The sequence below is a fragment of the Macrobrachium nipponense genome, chromosome 14 (genome assembly GCF_015104395.2).
Source record: "Macrobrachium nipponense isolate FS-2020 chromosome 14, ASM1510439v2, whole genome shotgun sequence".
Classification (NCBI taxonomy): Eukaryota; Metazoa; Arthropoda; class Malacostraca; order Decapoda; family Palaemonidae; genus Macrobrachium; species Macrobrachium nipponense.
In genome coordinates, this window is record NC_087207.1 from 5,249,500 (window position 1) to 5,267,972 (window position 18,473).

Here is an 18,473-nt window from a genome sequence, read left to right on the forward strand (position 1 = left end):
GTGTGTGTGTGTGTGTGTGTGTGTGCATCGTAGTCAACCAATCCTTCTATAGTTAACTGAACACACGCACACACACACACACACACAATAAAAATGATTGACAAGTTTATTAGCAAGGTGTCAGAATTTTCCGTTGCTTTCAGTAGGAAATGAGACCAGAATATTAGATTTCTTCTCAGCATGAGAACAAAAAGGTACTCTCTCTCTCTCTCTCTCTCTCTCTCTCTCTCTCTCTCTCTCTCGCTGTCGATGGGAGAAAGGACAGACTGAGAAAGTGTAGTGGCAGAGGAGACAATAACCCCAAAAACAGCCCAGTAGGTACGTCGTTTCATAGTGTTTTAGGCGCCTCCGTGGCGTGGTCAATATGGTGTTGGCGTGCCACCTCGGTGTCCGCGAGTTCGATTCTCGGTCATTCCATTGGGGAATGAGAGATGTGTATTTCTGGTGATAGAAGTTCACTTTCGACGTGGTTCGGAAGTCACGGAAAGCCGTTGGTCTTGTTGCTGAATAACCACTGGTTCCATGCATCGTAAAAACACCAAACAAACACTCACAGCGTTTTAAAACTTGCAATAAAAAGCTACGATAGGAAAGAAGTCTTAAATAAACGCTGAGAATAAATTTTGGCAAAGTGTGTTTAGATAGTACCTATTAGGGAACTTCGAGTCGCTTGGAAAATAATATGCTTAATGCTGCCTGGTTTTATGAAAGCTTTGCTTGTGTTTCATTCAAAAACAACATATTTACTCTTTATGTCTCCGTCTCTGACCTTACCATATACCAATCAACCATGGGTATCTCGTCATCCAGGAAAATTATGTTCTGAGTTGGAGCTATCAGCTTTCTTTTTCAAGTAAGGTTTAATTTTATGTTACCAGTTTGTTCTTTGTCAAATCAAGGTTCTCTCAATAAATCCAGTCTGTTAAACAGGACTATTTCACCTTTTCCAGGTAAAATGTCCGTCTCAAATGACTACGTAGATACCAAGGTCTAAGGAATTAATTAGATACTTGCCTGACCGAGCAGATGCAGAGATCACAAGTGTCAAAAGAAGCCGCAGTAGTTTCGTCATGGTTCCGTTTTCAATCTTCTTCAAAAAGAAATTATTCAGATAGTAAAGTAAAATTCACTAACTAAACGTCTGGGTGAATTTCTAGACTGATTGAGACGCTGAGCAAGTTTTCACTGAATGGTGCGTCATTTTTTTCCTTAACACTACTGAGCGCCAGGTCAAGACAGGAAATCTTGCCTCCGCTGGTGTCGCTGTGATATGCAGTACCAAACCGTTGACTGGCTACTTACAATTTCCTTTAGGACGCACTAGTACGTTCTCCGTTGTTGTTGGTAAACCTTAGTTTAGAAACGCTCTTCATATTTCAAAAAAGGATTTCCTCTTATGATGACGACACGATCTTTGCGTCACTTGCAGATAGTGTTTTTGTGTAATCACTCGTTCTGATTTATGCAGTTCATTCCATTTGGTCTGTCTGTGTATTCTATTGCTATTACAAACGTCGTACTTATCATTAGTTTTACTCTTTATACGCTTCTCTGCCATGCGGTGAATCCTTAGACAGAGATCGTACTAATAACAAAGGAACAATTCTTCGCGATATCCATTCACCGTTTTCTTGTTTCCAAGTTTGCAGTTTCTATTCTGCTGCATGACTCAAATTACTTAGTAGTTACTTTTTCGTCAGTTGGTTTGATGGTCCACCTCTCTCTCTCTCTCTCTCTCTCTCTCTCTCAAATAATTCTTTTTTTCTTCTTTCGGCCTGCAACAGAAAAAGTTAAGCAAATGCTGTTTTCAGTAGCCTCGTGTCTTGTTCAGAATTTCTTAAATGTCAGGTACCATGATGTTAGGCATTGAAAGATATTTACCAGAGCCTCTATATATATATATATATATATATTATATATATATATATATATATATATATATATATATGTGTGTGTGTGTGTGTGTGTGTGTGTGTGTGTGTATGTATGTATATATATATATATATATATATATATATATATATATATATATATATATATATATATATATATATATTTTTTTTTTTTTTACGAAGTGCCAAGTATCTGGTTAGTACACTTACCATTCATTAATTCATTAATTGTTACCTCACAACAGCCAGACACCTGAACCCTCATCACAGGTACTAAACGACTGAATACTCTAAAGGCAACAGTGATCCCTTAAACAACTTACCAGTATTGCAGAAAATCAGGCTAAAGTTCATCAAAAGCAGGTGTGAGTGTGTAATCGTTGTTAAGTGAAGTAAATTTAAATTAAAGGGCATCACTCCATCAACAACTTTTAAAAGTCTAAGTATTTCCCTGATTTTCAGAAAGCTAAGTACTTCCCTGGTTCTAACTCACTTCAAGTAAATTGAAGGAAAACAGATCAATTACCACTCTATGTTTCTACCTAACAAATATAATTATATACTGGTGTGAAAATAAACTCTTATAAACATTTTAAATACAAAAATTTATAATTAAACTCAAAATTTACACGTGAAATTCACAATATCAGGGAAAATTGCTGTTACTTGAAAACAAAGCAAAGTTTAATTAATTCTTGAATCAATTAAGTAAAATTAAATCAAAATTAATTTGTCACAAAATTCAAGAAAATTAAGTCAATCAAAATTCAAAAGTGTTAGGCAATACTTGAAATTTGGAAATTAATTCACAAGTGCTAAACAACAATAAAACTTGAAAAGAATTCTAGGTAAATGCAAATTAATTCACAAGTGTTAAATTCAATTAAATGTGCAACGATTAAGTATGAAAATAACTAAGTTAATTAAATTGTGAATGTAAATGAAAACACAAAAAAATGTGGAAAATACTAAAATTGTAAAAAGTATTAATCACACAGAATATAAAATAAAAACACGGTTCAATATGAAAATGGATAAATGCACCTCAAATGAAGCAAACAGAAAAATTTGCAAAGTGTAAAAATGAAAATTGTTCTTAAACCACTGTAAACATTAGTTTAAATTTTTACCAAACCACTGTAACTATTAGTTATTAGTTGCAATTAATAAAAATATAACACACTCTACCTTTACCAATTTTCTTTCTGCTGCAGCTTGTTAAAAAATTCACCACAATTCACAATATTTCTCAAATGAAAATAAAAGGCTTTGTTACACACTTGTACAATGTCTGTTCAGATTCCACAAAAAGCACTAAATAACACTAAATAACTCTAAGAAATATCAAATCTGAAATCTACAAGTTACGAGTGACCAATTTACGTTACGTTAATATCAGTTATGGTGAGATCTGAACACCAGGAATCTAAAGTCTATAATGAAACGCTCTCGCTCTCCTCCTTGTACGGGCAATTCAAAAGATTGACGGACTCAAAACGTTTTGTGCATGCAAAAGATGATGCAATCCTTTCTAGAACCTTCTAAATATGACGGAACTTTACTGAAAAATCGTGAAATCTACTCATGGTTTCGGCAAAGACGTATGCGTATGAAACGAGTATACAGTCATGTACGTACTAGCTCAACAAAGACACGTACCCGATCGAGACAGAAATCCCTTATCAAACGTGATGACAGGTTAGGAAAGCAAACGGAGCTCACGAGTTCCTTTAATCAAACGTGTTGACAGGTTTTGAAAAACAACTCTAGCTTCGAACGGACAAAGATAATCTCTCTGTCTTTCTTTACATTCTACGTTACATACTCTTTTACACTATGTTATGCGAAATCTGAACACACATTTTAAGACATCCTATCACTCTAACTAGCTAAGGAATCTGAAAAATGTTGCAAAACTCTATACATAACATTTCATACAGCCTAAGAGGGGATATATGCGTTTTGAAAGTAGTAATATATATATATAGATATATATATATATATATATATATATATATATATATATATATATATATACATACATATACAGGAAGGTTTGGGCATCTGGAACGCCGTAGATTCAATATAAACAGGATAGAGAAAAGCCAGCGTAGCATCATATGTTTATTGTCCAAATTTTCGAGACTTTGGATCTCTCATCAGGGCTGTAAAATATACAAAAATATACAAATTTAAATAAGACTCAGTATTAATATCAATAAAAATGGAACAATATAAAAGTTAAATATAATTATTTAAAAAATGAACTCAAATAAAATTGAAAAAAAGAATTAAAAAGTGAAGAATGCTTAAGTTAGTACCTATCCCTGCTTCTCGAGACCTCTTTGATAAGCGATATGTTGATGACACTATTTCTCTATTTAGGTCCCGAGAAGCAGCCGAAGTTTTCTTGGAATATATTAATGGCCTACATCTTAATATACATTTCTCAATTGAGCATGAACAAGACAACCAACTTGCCTTTTTAGATGTTTTAATTACTAGGACAGAACATGGTTTTAATACGAGTGTCTTTAGAAAAACGACGTTCACAGGTCAAGGTACTAACTTCTATAGCAGTTGTTCCCTAACATTTAAATTAAATAGTATTTCCACGCTATTACACCGTGCTTATACGTCATCTTCCAGCTGTCAGAACTTCCATAGCGAAATCCAATTTTTACTCCACTCTTTTAAAAAACAATTCGTATCCTCCAGCCTTATTCTTTAAATATATTAATAACTTTTTAAATGATAAATTTCAGCCACGTCAACTTGTACCGGACGTGCCTAAATTATTAATGTATGCCTCTATACCTTTCATTCAGTCTAACGCATTTAAAGTGCAAATACAAAAAGTCATTCAGAAAACCTTTCCGGCTGTGAATCTTAAGTTAATAGCTAAAAATCCTAAAACTATGGGTTCTTTGTTCTCCCACAAAGATAAACTTCCGGCTTTGATGAGATCTTTGGTGGTATATTGCTTTACTTGCCCGAAATTTAAACTCGGGAAATACGTGGGAGCCACCAAAAGATTGCTCAAAATCAGAATCCATTCTCATCTCGGAGTCAGTCACCGTGCGGCATGTACTTTGAAAACAAACATACGAGAACATTGTAATAAATGTAAAACATCATTTCCATATAAGGATTTCCGCATTGTCACCCAAGCGCCTAATGACTATTCTCTCTCTGTTTTTGAGTCGTTGACAATTAAACAGCTTGTGCCCCATTAAATGGTCAGACCTCTTCCACAGTTTTATTTATAGTATAGCTGACGTCCTCCTTTCCAAACCAGAGAACGTCACTCAGTTTTTTAGCTCCAAAGAGATAGGTACAAACTTAAGCATTCTTCACTTTTTAATTTTTTTTCAATTTTATTTTAGTTTATTTTTTAAATTATTATATTTAACTTTTATGTCGTTCCATTTTTATTGATATTAATACTGAGTCTTTTCTAATTTGTATAATTTGTATATTCTATAGCACTGATGATGAGACCCAAAGACTCGAAAATTTGGACAATAAATATATGATGCTACGCTGGCTTTTCTCCATTCTGTATATATATATATATATATATATATATATATATATATATATATATATATATATATTGGCTTGGTACGTACTACTCTGCTCTCGAAATTAGTCATCCTATGAAGCGGTAACTTCATCGTATCCCTCGATATCCACAAACTGCCTTATATCCTATGTGATGTCAGATTTTTTTTTTTTTCAATTTGTGGGAAGCGTGCGCGCACGCTTGTTGCTCAGTTTTTTTGAGTGAGTCATGACGAGACATTCCTGTAGATCGTTTTCAAATTAATTGAGAATTTCCTTTTGAACCATGTTATAGTTGGATAGCCATTCTTGCTCTGAAACTAGCAAACTTCTCATTCCTTAGAAAGGAAGCTATACGTTTATTGGAGGAAACGAAAAGGTCGCAAAAGAAAGAGAATAGCACTGCATTCAAAATTTTAACGTACATGCGTATATTATACAAAGGATAAACTAATGATTTAGTTTGATCTCAATTTACTTTTTGGAAAACTTAATTTCTCTTTCACTTCATGGGGCTGCCGAAAGTTGATGTTTATTGAAGTGACGCCAGTTCTGGTATAACTCATTCAGTCACTCAACAGAGATGAAATTACTCTGCAAAGGGTAGAAAGAACTCAGGAGCATATCCAGTACAGACAGCGACAATGAATAGCATACTCACTTCAACAGGATTCAACTGTCACTAGCAAGTCAATAGCGGGTGTTGAAATAAGAAACAAGTAACAAATCGAGTTTTTTTGTACAGCGCATAATGCAGTATGAAACTCTCAGCCACGCCTCATGGAACTCTCAGCCGCGGCCCATAGAGGGATGCAATTTGGTATGTTTGATGATTGGGGGGTATATGATCAAATACCAATTTGCAGTCCTCTAGCCTCAGAAGTTTTTAAGACCTGAGGGCGGACGGATAGACAAATAGCTATAGATCTCAATAGTTTCCTTTTACAGAAATTAAGCTACAAAAGGGAGAGTTTGAGTAAGTGTTGACATCTCCCTAAAACGATGTTCAACCCTTTGCAGTCAAAAGATGTCATAGTACTACGCCTTCACTTTCCCAAGCCTTTTAATTTCACCACTGACTTCCGCGGGACAAGAATGCGGGGCCCCGAAGTCAAACTTTGGTCTCTGGGTCCTGCAAGTAAACCCAGAGAATCCCACTCTGTAGGTACAGCAAAATGAAAAAAAAAAAAAAAAAAAAAAAAAAAAAAAAGAAAAAGAAGCCTTCCAATATAAAAATTCTAATTGTCTTCGAATGATCATATTGCTCAACGTATCAATAAATAGTCATGAGATTATCTTTAAGCGAATAGTGCATTTTGTGATTTTTATTAATTCCGATTCGTTTCGTGCGAAGAACTAACCTACAGCGAATGTTGACGATGAAGACCTTTGCTGTAGTGACGTCATATCGGTCAGGAAATGTGAAGACCGGATGACGTCTTTAATTGCTATTCTTCCGCTCGTTGTGTTAATCTGGTCTAAATTTCTCCTCCTTTTGCTGCCTTTGTTGTTCTTATTGTTCTCATTGGCAGGAATCCAGTGCTCATGAATCGTCATCAACATTGATTCGTGAGAGTAGGCATAAGTAGAAAGTTGAAGAAGGAAGATACATTTTTTTTTCGGGGCTGTGTGAGAACTCCGTGAAAATTTTCGGATCTTTCCTAGATATCTAGGACTAATATTTCTTAGGGGGTTATTAATAACATCTTTAAGATGTTTACAGTCTTTTGTTTATGTTTTCACGGTCATCCCCAAATGGGCTTGTTAGTACTATACGCGTAGCAAAGGTTAAAACCCGTGGGTCTCACTATCTAGGAAAGGTCTAAATTTTTATTTATTTAAAATATACTGTCTGTCCTCAATTTTTGGCGCATTTTCTCTGAATCAATTTTTTGGAGCGTTTTCTCTGAAGATAAGGAAATCGCCCAGTTCATGATATCATCTGAATTAGTATACTCTAACCATCGTGCAATGAAGGTAATAATGATCTGGGAAAACAGTAAGCGGAACATAAAGAAAAGTGAAAGATGTAATAAATATAAAAAAAAGTTGAAAAGGCACAAAGACTTAACAAACTTTAGTGCAAACAGTATTGCTAATAATTTTTTAGGGTATACCATTACACTATTTTCATTTTATGTTTCTTGTGAACTGAAAATGTAATATTTCAGTTGTATCAATTGAGTATATATATATATATATATATATATATATATAGATATATATATATATATAGTATACTATAAATTATTTGATTGATCACCCACCTCACCATGGCCACGTGAATGTAAAGGAAAGAAGAAGAATATGCAATAATATTATGACTGAAGGAGTTATTGATAATTTACTAATTAAATACCGTAAAAATAAAAAGATAACAGCATCTGAAGTGATCAACAAAATTCAATAACAAAAATTACTTTCTCCACGCAGAACTAAAGGTCAATTAAATAAACCGTTACAGAGGTAAAGCATTGTAAATACTACTAAAAACATCACCGACGACAACAACGAAATTTTGAAAGTCGATTACGAAGTAAAGTTCCCTGATTGTTTACTGTCTCTCAAGCATTGACAAATTAGGAATTATGGCATTCCGTGTACTCAGCTGGAATATCAATGGCTTGCGTTCATTTAAGACTGATATGAAGGAGTTTCTTACGAATCTGGGTGCCGACGTCATATGTTTCCAGGAAACCAAAGTAACAAGTGTGTCAAGTTCTACTACTATACCTATACTTTTGTAGACCACCGTAGATTAACCTAATAACACAAATCCAAACTAAGCTAATATAGGTTATGAAAGTAGGCTGTGTGGAATTAAATGATTCTTGATTAATCTACTACCTAAGTACCTAGAGACGGGGAGCACCTAAATTAGCCAGAAATTGCAGTTTACCTTAACTGACTACCGCATTTGTAGCCACCCTCCGAAAAAGTACTTCAACACGTCCTGACACCGGAGATGGTCATCAGTCATGAGTTGTTGGTGGTGATAGCAGGAGCTCAAGACCTCTACTCTCCTTTCGAAGTAAGTAGCCTAGTAGGGTAAAATATCACAGCAGGCCACCTACAATCAACGCTAGCCACCCTCCGAAAAAGTACATTATAACGCGTCCTGACACCGGAGATGGGCATCAGTCGCGACTTCTTGTTGGTGAAAAACGGAGCTAAAGACCTCTACTCTCCTTTCGAAGTAAGTATTTTCTCCAAAGTTAGAAATTAAGGCCAAATTTTAAGATTTAAACAGAGGGTACTGAAAAGGGTGGCTACGGCAGTGGAAATCTCACCAAAACGCTTTAGAAATTTTTACTTACAACTAAAAATGTTTCGAAGATTGATGCTATCTTGATGTTTACGGAGTCGCTTGTGTCAACAAACTTCCCATTTCATGTGCTAAATCTGCACACCACTTGTACCCATAGACGCTGGGGCACTTTCATCACAACAATCGTAAACCCACCTCTTACCAGCACTTATTCGTACTTATTCAAATGTGTATAATTACAATCAAATAAGCACTGTGGAGTTTCAGTTGTGATGGCAGTAAGGATAAAACCACTGATTACAAGGTAAGAATGAATTCAGTTCCAACCATAACCCCGGGAATAACAAGTTTCATACTTTCACTAATATAGGCAACAAAATGTTGTTTTATTGTGCTGATTACAACTGCAATCTTGAGTAAGATCAATAAACGTTACATATACAGTAGTACCTCGAGATACGAAAGGCTCTACTTACGAAAAACTCGAAATACGAAAGCCAATGCGAAAAATTTTATTGCTCTACATACGAAAAGTTTTCAAGATACGAAAGGTTGTTGCTGTAAATTCCCGAGATTCGCCTGGACCACCGAGAACAATTTTAAAACTCCCACGCCGCCAACTGAGTAAACTCGCCACCATCCTCCCGCTCTCCCATTGGTTCCTGATGCTAGTCACCCCATAAGGTCCTGCTCTCCTATTGGTCAGCCTCTACCCTTCTGCTTTAAGTATTCTATTGGTAAAAGGTTGCTGTAAATTGAAAAACATATTCATGCAATACATTTAATAAAAAAAAAATATTAGGTAAAGATAGAATAAAGAATAGAAATGAATGGTTATTATACTGTTTGGTGGTTTCATTAGTTGAAGAGAGATACTAATGACAATTTATGGCTTACTGTGTGCTAGGAAAAATGATTGCTTGGCGCTCGTTCGATTCTCATAAGACGGGTAAGTGCTGAATGTAAATAATCGATTGGAAGGTTTGTTTTTGTATTATAGTTAATGATTAATTAATAATTATTTGAAATGAGTACATACTGATTATTTATACATTTTATTGGCATATTCTAAGCTTTTATCTCTTAGGTTTAGATGTCAGAATCATAGACTAGGCTACAGTAGCAACCGCTAACATAGGCTAGGCTTATTGCTAAGGGACATATGCCAAAGTCCTAATATATGCAGTAAATATGGGGTTGAACATTGCATGCAGTTGAATATTACTCAAGTATGTACAGTATTTTGCCTTTTTGGAGTCATATTTCTTCCGTCATAACCCTAGAACATGTGTTTTAGGCCTGGAAATGTAATTTACTGGGGTGTTTTTGGAGGGCTTGGAACGGATTAGCCATTTTACATGTAAAATGTGTTCCAAGATACGAAAAAATCATGATACGAAGGCCGTCTCGGAACGGATTAATTTCGTATCTCGAGGTACCACTGTATACGCTAACATTGTTCAAATGAGTGCTGGGAAGGCTGGGGAAAGATGGTGGCTGTCACTGATCAGAACCTTCCATGCAAAACGTAGCTGCCATATTGGATTTCAAAACTGCCTTGAAAACATATTTTATGAAGAGCTCACATGCTTATTTTAGTTCATATGGGGCTTTCATATATCAAATTATGTTGACGAAACTTCAGTCTTTTAAATGGTATGCTTAGAGTTGCAATTGTATTCTTGCTTCACCAATTAAATATCGAGTGAATAAGGGTTGGCCTGCCGTGGTGTTTTACCCTATCCTATTATGGTTCATATTAATCTTTGAAATATTATTAATACTGTTTTAAAGTAAATCTTACATTTTATGTTTATACATAAATACATACTATGTACGTACTGAGTGACTTTGTTACGTATGTGAAAATAATTCAGTTCCCCCATAAGTATTCAGTCATGCACGTTTTCTTTCATACTGTTACTATTTGAGACATCCATTTTCTTTTTACAAGGGAACAATTGTATGTGAAATCACAAATACCAAATGTCTACTTAAAGTGTTATCCTACATCAAATATACCATTGAATTGGTATTATTAATATCATTTTAAAGTAGTCTTAAACATTTTACTATTAGAAATATATAAACAGCCAATAGCAGAGAGAGAGAGAGAGAGAGAGATTACATAAAACCATTAAATTCGTTGGCCATTGTATGGCATTGTTACTTTCCCAGCTCTGAGCGTCACTGGAGTTGAGATAGGGAAATTGATACAGGAAAAGATGAAGGGAAGAATTTTCATTTGAAATTAGTTATCGTATTATTACTACTTCTATTATTATTATTATTAATTGAAAATAAAATAAGCACATGCATCTACCACAAAAAATTCTCTCTTCTCAGTAAGAAAGAGGGGCTATCCTTACAAGTGTAATGGAAAGGTCATTTTCATCTCTTTAAAATACTACCATTATGAATTTTGTAATTTTTATTATAAAATTCATAATTATTATTATTATTATTATTAAATAACTGAAATTATCAATAAACATTTTGCATACTAGTACCATAAGAATTCTTTCATCTCGGTAAAAGAGAGAGAGAGAGAGTGTTTATCTTTCTCTGTTCTCTCAAAAAATACTTATAAAGCTTCCAGCAAAAGAGAGGGAGGGAGTTACCACTATGATACATTATCTTGTGTGGCAAAAGAGAGAGAGAGAGAGAGAGTTAACCTTAATTAAAAGTGACATGGATAGATTACTATTGTATTTCTTTAAAATACTATCGCATAATATGAATTTTGTAATTACAGTTATTACAGTGGACCCCCCGTATTCGCGTTCTCCAGATTCGCGGACTCACACATTTGCGGATTTCTCTCGGGAACGTTTCCCTACATTATTCGCGGAAAATTTGCACATTCGCGGTATTTTTTTTATGATAAATATCGTCAAATTCCTGGTTTTTTTGATGAATTTCATAAAAAAAATGCACTTTTTGTGATAAAACTATTAAAAAAACCATGTAGGGAAATTTTCAGTGGTTTTTTTTTGAGTTTTAACTAACAAAATAGGCTGTTTTTAGCATTTTTATATGGGTTCCAAACATTCGCGGGTTCTAACTATTCACAGGGGGGTCTGGTACGCATCCCCCGCGAATACGGGGGGACCACTGTATTATTATTATTATTACTATTATTATTATTATTTTTATTATTATTATTATTTGAAAGTATTAAAAACAAGTAGTAAAAGTACTATAAAAAAATCTCGAGTCTCAGTAAATGAGAGAGAGAGAGAGAGAGAGAGAGAGAGAGAGAGAGAGAGAGAGAGAGAGAGAGAGAGAGAGAGAGAGAGAGAGAGAGAGAGAGAGGGGGGGGGAAATTCATGAGCACTTGATGGCAGCAAACAGCTCCTTCCCCTCCGGTCACTTAACTTGATACGTATATCTGACAGTGTTAGTACCTGGAGTTAGAGAAAGAATCTGACTGGGATTTCCTTCATTCTTCCATAATTTTTTAAATTTATAAGCTAAAATCTTACTAATTCAATATGGTATTTTCTTTAATGAATTGATATTATTGCTGTATAAATTAATATTAATATTTGAAAATAGTAAATCATTTATTTATCATACAAAAAAAACATACATCTTTGTGAGAGAGAGAGAGAGAGAGAGAGAGAGAGAGAGAGAGAGAGAGAGAGAGAGAGAGAGAATTATTATTTTTATTATGTGATATCATTTGAACTTATTAAACTTACTAATACGTACAGTATTAATCAAAATTAATATTTGAAAATTAGTAAATAATTTTTGTATCATAAAAATGTATTTAGTCATGAAAATAAACATCAAAATACACTAATTAGTGATTACTTTTGTCGGAAAATTCCGCGAATGGGCGAGTCCGTCCGCGAATAATTTCTAGATAGGTTCCAAAGAAAAATCCGCGAATGTGTGAGTCCGCGAATCCGGAGAACGCGAATACGGGGGGAACACTGTACTCTCCTTTCGAAGTAAGGCCAAATTTTAAGATTTAAACAGAGGGTAGTGAAATGGTGGTACAAGGCAGTCCAAATTTCACCAAAACGCGTTCAACATTTTTACTTACAACTCGAAATATTTAGAAGATTGATGCCATCTCGATGTTTACGGAGTCGCTTGTGTCGATAAACTACCCATTTCCTGTGATAAATCCGCACACCATTTGCACCCACAGACGCTGGGGCACTTTCATCACAATAATCGGAACACGGTCCCTAACCGGCTTGTTTGTTAGTAAACAACTGTTTTGGTAGAAGACGACGACGCAGCGTGCACTTGGATAATTTTTTAAATAAATAGTAAAATATCAATATTTTACATATTTATGATGATTAATTTGAAAATATTCGTTATTGAAAAAGTAACTCGATTCTGACTCAAATTTAAGTAATTATTTTTTGGAATTAGAACGTTCGTTTAAGTCCTGTATTATGACGTCACAACACCTTGGCTTTCATACCTATTGTAAATACATAATTGCTTTACTCAACTTTCTTGCAGAACAGTTTACCAGTTATTCATGCAGATTATCAGCTATTCATGTAATTGTTATAATCGTAATACGCATACATATATATCTTTATTATATACTTTTTGGATATATGAAGATGTTTTACTGCCGGATTATCGTCGTAGTGTGACGCAATCGTTTTCGGTCCCTGCGCCTCTGTTTTCACACCAAAAGAAATTATGGGGCCGAATTTGCTATGACCAGAAAGTCATTAAAAGAGGAAAGTTAGCATTGCGGGGCATATGTTTTGATTGAGAAAAATACAAATTTATTCAATAGCTAGCTTGTAAAAAATACTTTATTACAAAAAACTTGATTGACAACTAAGCAGCATACCTACTATGGGTTTCAGCGACAGTGCAAGCACGTTTTTGGGCAGTACCTATTTCTGTAACAAACACTCGTATCAGAACGAGATTTTACTATAGTGCATTACACCCAGTGCTGTAATTTATAAGGGTATCGTGAATCACTAATCATAAAGAATAACAACACTTGTCCTTGTACCAAGAGACAAAAACTCCATTATCCAGAAATGGATACGAACACATGTAAAAAGCTCCACCTACCCTCTCTCCATCGCCACCCCTTTCCTTCTTCGTTCCTTCGCCTTCCTTTCTCTCTCTCTCTCTTTCTGTTGCCATTCGGTATGTGTTGACCCTCCAAACTGGGTATAAGACTACACACAAAACGTTGAAATTGGTGAAATTAGGCTATGTATTGGAAGTATATATACATAAATATTAAAGCAATTTTATCATTATTGCATTACTATGACAACTAGAATTCATGGAAACAGTTTATAATAATGAATCGGCGTATGTATGAAGCCTCCACTAATGTGGCAACGATGATTTTGTCATTCTTAGCATGCAAACATTAAAGGTTACATTTATTTCTGGCATACGGTTATTAAAGAAATTCAAAATACTAATATAGACTGAAATCAATGAAAAGTGCTAGCAAAAACAAAAAAGCAAAAAAAAAAATATATATAATCAACTTATCCGTAGTCGTTCCTCTATGGTTTTCGGCAGCCAGATGTACGAAAACGTTAGAAACATTTGATTGTATCTACTTTAGAAATATCTGTAATTTTTCGGGGAAATTTGGTTGCAAAAAAGGGATAATATAAATGAATTAAATTAAAATTTTTAAATAACAAAGTAAAGTTGAACTAAATAACGAGTAAAGTAAACAATTTAGGAAATAATACTTTGCAGTTCCGTCGTCTGCTGCTCGTAACTGTGTTTGTGGCGCGCGCGCTTAAGAACCAGGAACAGCAACTTGTTTAAAGTGCAATGTGGAGTGAATTGAGACCATAATGTGTATAATAACAATCAAAACAGCACTGTTGAGTTTCAGTTGTGAAGGCAGTAAGGATAAAAACCACCGATTACAAGGTAAAAATGAATTCAGTTCAAACCATGACCCCGGGAATAAAAAAGTTTCATACTTTCACTAATATAGGCAACAAAATGTTGTTTTATTGTGCTGATTACAACTGCAATCTTGAGTAAGATCAATAAACGTTACATATATACGCTAACATTGTTCAAATGAGTGCTGGGAAGGCTGGGAAAGATGGTTGTCGTCACTGATCAGAACCTGTACATCCACCATTTTGGATTTCAAAACTGCCTTGAAAACATATTTTACGAAGAGTGTCACATGCTTATTTTAGTTCGTATGGGGCTTTCATATATCACGTTATGTTGACAAAACTTCAATCTTTTGAATGGTATGCTTGGAGTTGTAATTGCATTATTGTTTCACCATTTAAATATCGAGTGAATAAGACCTGTCCACCGTGATAAGGGTTGGTAGTCGCTGGTGTTTCCCCCTAAAACTGCATAGAAAACCGCAACTGCCATAGTCTAGGCCGCCACGGAATAGTACTGTAGATCTACCAGTATTTTCTCCAAAGTTAGAAATTAAGGCCATATTTTAAGATTAAACAGAGGGTAATGAAAAGAGTGGCCAACGCAGTGCACACTACCTCCATGACACTTTCAAAATTTTTACTTACAACTAAAAATTTTTACAAGATTGACTCCATCTTGATGTTTGCGGAGTCGCTTGTACCCATAGACGTTGGGGCACTTTCATCACAACAATCGTAAACACAACTTCCAACCACTACGTATCCAAGGGAACTACGGCATTCTTTACGATCTTCAATATTCTATCAGTGTTGTCAATTGGTATGTGTTTACTCTCCAAACTGGGTATAAGACCTACACAAAACTGGGGAAATAAGTGAAATTAGAGTATCTATTTGTAGTATACAGTGGTACCTCGACATACGAAAGGCTCAACTTACGAAAAACTCGAGATACGAAAGCAAATACGAAAAATTTTACAGCTCTACATACGAAAAGTTTTCAAGATACGAAAGGTTGTTGCTGTAGTCCCGAGATTCGCCCGGACCACCGAGAACAATTTTAAAACTCCCGCGCTGCCAGCTGAGTAAACTCGCCACCATCCTCCCACTCTCCCATTGGTTCCTGATGCTAGTCACCCCATAAGATCCTGCTCTCCTATTGGTCAGCATCTACCCCTTGTGCTTTAAGTATTCTATTGGTAAAAGGATGCTAGAGAGAGAGAGAGAGGCTGTGTGTAATACTGTGTGTTGGTTTGCCTTGCGTTCGTGCTACACGAATGCGGGAATCTCCCCATTACACATAGGTAATTTAACTCAGCTAAACTTGCGGGTCTAGTTAGTCAATGCAGTACCACAGATCTCAAGATTTTTTATATCGTATTAAAAGCAGTTAACAGAAACATTGCTATGCCATTTTAGGCTATAGCTTAGCTATAGGTTAAGAAAGAATAGCAAAACTGAAGACTAATTAGGTTTACTATCCTACAGTGGTCTAGTTCTTGCCAATTGCTGATTGGTATAGGCTATTTAAGGCATGTTGTTTATGGTTTTGTATATGTTTCTGACATTTGTTTGTTTTTGTGTTCATCCCCATGGGCTGGTACTACAAACATTTGGCAGGTACCTAGTAAACTGGCAGTTACCGAACCAGAGGGCCATGTTAGTAATCCTCAGTTTTACTGAGATAAGGTTGAGTACAAACAAACGTTATTCTTTATTGGATAAAAAAGATCAAGAGATTTATGGGTTTACCTCTTTTGAAGGGCATCTGTCATCCATGAGAGAAGTGGATTTTCTGTGTAAGTCTTTCGTTGGTCCGATTGTTCTTACTGTTAATCAATAGTTTATACTGTACTTCATGTCAATATGTCATATAAGGTTTATGCTTTGTGTACAATAACATATTACATTACATGAGTCTTGTCATGTAGCTCTTGCTCACTGAAGCTCAGAGTGATGGAAACCCACCTGGGAGAATGGTTAGAGATCTTTGCAGACAGTCATTTTGAAGGTTGTATTGTCAGAAAAAACTCTTAAGTTTAATCAGAAATGTAAAGTATAAAATATAAATTTTGCTTTTGTAGTTTTGAACTGATATTTAACGTATAAAATTACTGCTTTTATTTCAGGAGACATGTTAGAGGAACCACTTGCCATAGTTGAAGGATATTCATCTTACTTTAGCTTCTCAAGAAAAAGGTATGAAACAGAATTATTTGAGTCTTTGCATGGATTATTATTAACTTGTAGCAATACTGAATTTCTAAATTCAGTAGTTTTTATTGAGTGTGATAGTTTTTATCAGTATACTCTGCTTCATTACCTGCCTCCTTTACATTGTTTTTTTTGTGTGTGTGTATCAAGGATATATTGTATTCTTTTTTCTGTGGTGGCAAGGGCAGTAGCTCTGTGTTCTCTTCATATAAAGTAAAGGAAATTTTAAGATAGAGTTATTTTTCATAGATATAAATACAATAAAGAGCTTATCATCATAATCTGACCTCAGCTAACCCTGCATAGTTTCCATTGCAAGAAAAACATCAAGTTACGAGCAGGTGAGTGGGTGGTATGCTGCGACTCATCTGCTCACTACAGATTAACCACCTAGTTGATTAGTTTCAACAACGTTTTGCAGCTCACATGAGGAATACTGCCATTTAAAAAGCTCTGGTTTGTATATCTATGACAAATTCAATATATCTTCGGAATTGGTATTTTTGTTAGTTATTACTTGATTTGTTCCGACACGGGATACAAACCTTTCGGTCCTTTTACAATAGGAAGGTAACTAGCAGCAGCTGGACGGTCGTAAGCTTAGAAAAAGGGAGTTCGGTAGTTAACTGCTTGTCCGACAGTACGCGACTGGGTGGTGAAGAATCACTTTTGCTTTCGGCCTTGTGGTGTGAGGACGTGCTCGCTATCGCTCTCTGCCCGCTTCATCGTCGTATGCTTTGCTTTTGTTGTGAATTTTTCAACTTGGTTTGTCAGTGTTTGAAAGTGAATTGTAAGTACGTACTGTCTTTTTCATCTTTTATTACATTGATTTTTTGGATCATCGGACATGGAACTATCCCAGTGCCCCCCCATCAACCATAGATGTACCGGGGGTGGAGGGCCGCAAGTGTGGGGTCTTCCTCTCTTTCCGAAGAGCGATCCTCAGTTGCACTCGGTACCGAGGGCGGGAATGCTCTCGGCCCGAGCCTTGTATTTTTTTTTTTTGTGAAAGTGAAAATAGTAAGTGCAGTGCTCTTTTTCATGTTTCATCTATTTTCTTGCCCTTTGCGCTCGGTGCCGAGGGCGCGAATGCTCTCGGCCCGAGCCTTTTATTTTTGTGTAAAGTGAAAGTGAAATTGTAAATGCAGTTTTGTTCATGAGACTTACTTGGCAGATATATATATAGCTGTATTCTCCGAAGTCCGACAGAATTTCAAAACTCGCGGCACACGCAGTGGGCGCAGGTCGGCCGGTAGTACCCATTCCCGCCGCTGGGAGGCGGATATCAGGAACCATTCCCATTTTCTATTCATATTTTTTTCTGTCGCCGGTCGGTAAACACCTGTTTACAGACCTCCGCCCAGGATTTTTGGATTTGACTCGTTATAAGTATCTGGATTGACTTTTGGTTTTGACTCTGGATTGTTGGATTGGCATACGCGATAGTGGACTGTTTTTGAATTTGGATTGGCTTTTCTCTGAACGTGATGTCGGGATCAAGTTCAGTGAGCTTCAGAGTGTGTGTGAGAAGTGATTGCAAGGTGAGGCTACCGAAATCATCGGTAGACCCCCACACAGTATGTATGGGGTGTAGGGGGCATGTTTGTTTGCTGGTTGATCGTTGCATTGAATGCAAAAGTTTGACTGAGGATG

At 35.7% G+C, this 18,473-nt stretch overlaps 2 protein-coding genes across 5 annotated transcripts in view; one reads left to right on the forward strand and one right to left on the reverse strand.

Moving 5' to 3' along the window:
• LOC135226352 (uncharacterized) overlaps positions 1 to 18,473 on the reverse strand; it is a 111,504-nt gene that overhangs the window by 5,317 nt on the left and 87,714 nt on the right. The gene's annotated exons all lie outside the window — the stretch shown is intronic.
• LOC135226350 (DNA-(apurinic or apyrimidinic site) endonuclease 2-like) overlaps positions 7,952 to 18,473 on the forward strand; it is a 37,055-nt gene continuing 26,533 nt past the window's right edge. Inside the window, 2 exon segments of the mRNA XM_064265787.1 lie at positions 7,952 to 8,165; positions 16,736 to 16,805. Of these exon segments, the coding sequence (XP_064121857.1) occupies positions 8,045 to 8,165; positions 16,736 to 16,805 (191 nt within the window). The 5' untranslated portion in view covers positions 7,952 to 8,044.